We start from the raw sequence: 4,490 nt of genomic DNA, 5'->3' as shown, positions 1-4,490 counted from the left end.
AAGTTGTCTCGTTACGAAAACATGTTTGTCTATCATTGGACACATTCTGCGAGATGTTTGCTTTAATAAAACTATGTAAAGGAAATCGAATTCATTGCCTGATAACCGCAACACACAAACTCCAAGCGACAGTTACATGCGGAGATCCGACCTGAGTCTCCAGTGTTGCCAGGGATGGGCCTGGCCTCATTGCTGCATAACCTCCCATTCAGTTGCACATTTCCGCACAACCTGTTCTCTGTGGGAAACATATTTCAGGAAGGCAAGGTCCTCCCTGTCAGATCGTTCCTGCACAGTCAGCGCCCTAACCCGCAGCACACACTACCCCCGAGATGGCCGCGATGAGACATTGTGGACTGTGCATTTGCAAAGAAGGTCTGGAAAAGGATGGGAAAGGAAAAGGGTCGTTGTCGAGGTGCATCCGGAACCGCTGTGCAGCAGAGTGCTCTCTAATCTACCGGCTGATTCCTGGAACGCATACCAAGACAAACATCAAGCGCGGCTGAAAGATCATCAACGCGGTGCAAGACTGCGCTATGGTCCCAGCACTACTAGACATTGAGGGGCTGGGCCGTGTGTAGAAGACTCTCAAACACTTGAAGTATGCATTGCTCCAAGAGGCCACATGAGTGGCTGTGGTGCCTTCTACAAACACTAGACTGAAGGACATTATGAATTTAACAAAAGCCGTTCAGCTGTTTGTACTTCTTGTCTGTACTTTTCATGAATAAAATTGATTTTGAAATTAGATTGTTCACTCAAGGGTCAATTGTCCAGCTTCATTTAACATGAATAAATTATGTCTACTGAAATCCTGTTCACTAATTTATTCGATCCCAATGGCTTCAATGAAGCGTGCGCTTAGAAAGATGGTGCATTACACTTTGAGTTTCCAACTTGAACTTTCATGTAGATTCGTCACATAGTTGACCGTTCTGTTCCATGTCTACACATGCTGGGGGTCTCTTGAAATTTTCCTTCCTAGAGGGAGAGGAGAGACGTGACTTCTCTTTGTGTGAATGATCGGGGCTACTTGCCTGTACCTCGCTTTCACATTATCCCTGTCACTGGATTGTATTACTGCATTGTCTTGCTTTATGACGAGGCCCAGAGCACCGCTTCAGAAAACAAAGAAAGGCTCCAAGTTTCTCCATTAAGAGCAACAACATATTGTCAGATGGATTTCAAAGTGCTGGACACCAGTCAGATGAGCCATCCGCATCTAACTCACGGCTAATTAGGAGTTACAACGAGGGAGCCCCAACTTCTCTAAATCAGACGGAGGGCGGGACTCACTGGTGTGCGTGTGTGTGGTGGGGGCGGGGGCGGGGAATCTTACTCGAACAAACCATCAGTCGTTTCTCGGTGGAGCTCAGCAGATCATACAATAACTGCTGCCGCGCGCACTGATTGCTGTAAGGCTTGCTTTACTGAGTGTGTTGAGAAAGGCTCCCACCAAACCTACCATGACAAAGAAAGATGCTTTCAAGAAGCTAAAAGAGATCTTTTTCAAAAAAGCTGAGTCCACGCTGCCGGTAGCGGTGGGTACCATTATAAGTGGAATCCTTTATGGAGCGGAATATCTGATGGAGAAAGAGATTCTGTGTCCCTGTGACCTTCAACTGAATGTTCGCCACACAGTCCTCGCTTTCTGTGTCCCAGCGGTCTCTCTGTTTCTGATCAGTCTGCTGGTGTTACCCGATGCGAGGAAAGTGGTGACTTGCCGGGTCAGCGCTGATTCCCGGAGTACCTGCAGATGCCAGAGTTGTCAAACTTGCGCGGAGAATCCCTTCGGCACCGGGATGAGGAAGGTCTACTTTTTCCTGTACACACTGCTGAAAGTATTGCTCCCATCCATCCTGTGGATTGTCATTCTCTTCGCGGACGGGGATTACTACGTCTGTGCGAGTTTAAAGGAAGAGTACTGGAAGACGAACATTCAGAATTGCAGTGCCTCTTGCGCTTCCATTCCCAAACTAATCCCCTCCGAGCTCAGCAAACTTTGTGTAGATTCGCAGGTGAGTATCGTTCGTTGGCTACGTGGTGTGAGTTTTGTTCGAAACCTGATTTGGCGCACTTCCCCAACTCTTATTCGCTACATCGACGACTACATCGGTGCTCCGTCCTGCACCCGCGGGGAACTTGTGAATTTCATCAACTCCACTGCTAACTTCCACCTTGCTCTCAAATTCAACTGACAATTTCTGTCCGTTCTCTCCCCTTTCTGGATCTCCCGGTCTCCATCTAAGGAGACAAACAATCTACTGACATTTACTACAAACCTCCGACTCCCACAGCTAGCAAGATTACAGCTCTTCTCACCCTGTCTCTTGGAAGGAAAGAATCCATAACTCTCAACCTCTCCATCTCTGACACATCTGTCATCGAGATGAGACCTTCCACTCCAGGGCATCTGAGATTTCCTCCTCACTCAGGCAAAGTGACCCCTCCACTCTGGTTGATGAAGCCCTCATCTGCAGGGAGAAGACACAGGAGCCTGAGGGCGCGTACCACCAGGCTTCAGGGACAGCTTCTACCCCACTGTGATAAGACTATTGAACGGTTCCCTTATACAATGACATGGACTCTGACCTCACAATCTACCTTGTTGTGAGCTTGCACCTTATTGCACTGCACTTTCTCTGTAGCTGTGACACTTTACTCTGTACTGTTATTGTTTTTACCTGTACTACCTCAATGAACTCTGCACTAACTCAACGTAATGAATTGACCTGTACGATCGGCATGCGAGAGAAATTTTTCACTATACTTCGGTACAAGTGACAATAATAAACCAATACCAATACCAATCCCAATCCCATCTCCTCCTCTCCTTTCAGACAGAACAGATCTAGAGTTCCCTTGGTCCTTGACTTCCACAGCTGCCTGCCTTCCATCAAGCACAAAATTCGTTGACCTTCCTGCCAGCTGCAATGTGATCCCACCACAAGTCACATCTCCCCTTCCCCTACCCCTGATTCCCTAGTTACCTCATCCATCCTAGCCCATCGCGGCCACTCCCCAGGCTCTTTCCCCTGCGACTGTTGGAAGTGCAACAAATGTTCCTCCAGCTCTTCCCTCATCACCACACAGGAAGCTAAACATAACCCAGACCCCCTCCCTCCCCCACAACAGGTGAGACAGATATTCAAATGCTGCTCGTCCAAACTTGTCCAATGCAATCGATTCTTTCGCTGTGGCCTCCTCTATATGGGTGATATTGAGCCCAGACTAGCCGACTGCCTTTGCCGAGCACCTGCACCTTGAACGCCATGGCTATCAGGAGCTCCCGATTGCCGGTCATTTGAATTCCCCTTCCCATTCCCAAACCGACCTGCCAGTCCAAGGCATCCTCCACTGCCAGGGTGATACCAAACATAAACTAGAAACACACTGCCTCATATTCCCCCGGGTAGTCTACAGCCTGCCGGCATGAACATTGAATTTTCCAAATCCAGGTAACCTGCTCCCCTGTGTCCGTTTCTCTCTCCTCCTGATCTACCCACGCCCTGTCACAGACCCTCTTCTTTCCAACCCCACTCCCAGCCCCATCACTCAACTGAGTAGATATATGGATGATGTTTCTCTTGCTCGAGGTTCAGGATCAGGGTCGCAGACTCAAATTCAGGGGTCGGCTGTTCAGGACTGAACCGAGGAGAAATTCCTTCATCCGACAGTGGTGAATCTTTGTAATCTTGTAACCAAGAGCGTTATGGAGGCTCCGTCACTGAGAGTATTCAAGGGATGGATGGATAATTTTGGAGGTACCAGAAACATCAAAACGTATGCGATTTTTTAAAAGACCCGCAGATGCTGGAAAATTTAACAAACCCAGAAAATGCCGGGTAAAACTCAGCAGGTCAGGCAGCATCTGTAGAGAGAAAAACTGTTAATGCTTCAGGTCGTAACCCCTTCATCGCAACGATTACGGGTTAATGTAAGAAGGTGGAGCCCAGGTAAAAGTTCGGCCGTAATCTCATTGTATGATAGAACAGAGTCGTGGGGCCGAATGGCCTAGTCCTGCTTCTCTTTCTAATGTTCTTACATTTGTGTCATGACAGACAATCGGCGGCATTTTACTAGTGTTAACGCTGTCGGTGCTTGTCGTTCTTCACTTTCTTCCTGGCTGTATTTGTTCTGAGGAGCAACAAGCAAAGGCCGGGGAAGATGTAGAAATAGAGCTGATATAGAGACTGGGAAACCCACAGCAGCGTCCGAAAACAGGCGGAGAATGGGCGTTAGCGCAAAACAGTCCAAAGCCTCCCAATATGAGACGGATGGATCTGCATGTGTTGTGCAATGTGATGAGGCTGGGATGGCCCTCTTGCTCCCTCCCCGGACGATTCCGAGGAACAATCCGCCCACTGAAAGTGCATCCGGTTCCCGTGGACAGGAACAGCTCAAGATCTTTGGAATTAAAATTGCTCTGAAATTGAAATAGTTCAGAAAAGTTATACATATATAACATCAGTATGATTCCTTTCAAACCT

At 48.1% G+C, this 4,490-nt stretch overlaps 1 protein-coding gene across 1 annotated transcript; it reads left to right on the top strand.

Moving 5' to 3' along the window:
* The first annotated feature begins 1,381 nt into the window (after positions 1-1,381).
* Positions 1,382-4,258, top strand: LOC127586126 (calcium homeostasis modulator protein 6-like). Its single transcript, XM_052043984.1, has 2 exons — positions 1,382-2,018; positions 4,062-4,258. Exons 1-2 carry the CDS (start codon positions 1,467-1,469, stop codon positions 4,188-4,190), a joined length of 681 nt encoding a protein of 226 aa, XP_051899944.1. The 5' UTR covers positions 1,382-1,466; the 3' UTR covers positions 4,191-4,258.
* Positions 4,259-4,490: the final 232 nt, after the last annotated feature.

This window comes from Pristis pectinata, chromosome 34, assembly GCF_009764475.1.
Source record: "Pristis pectinata isolate sPriPec2 chromosome 34, sPriPec2.1.pri, whole genome shotgun sequence".
Classification (NCBI taxonomy): domain Eukaryota; kingdom Metazoa; phylum Chordata; class Chondrichthyes; order Rhinopristiformes; family Pristidae; genus Pristis; species Pristis pectinata.
Note: the sequence above shows the minus strand (reverse complement) of the source record. Positions and strands in the feature narration are given on the sequence as shown.

Bases quoted from the DNA above. Each gene is read 5' to 3' on its own strand.
- LOC127586126 (XM_052043984.1), top strand. From the start codon at position 1,467: ATGACAAAGAAAGATGCTTTCAAGAAGCTAAAAGAGATCTTTTTCAAA. The intron at 2,019-4,061 runs GTGAGTATCGTT...GTGTCATGACAG, and splicing joins AACTTTGTGTAGATTCGCAG to ACAATCGGCGGCATTTTACT.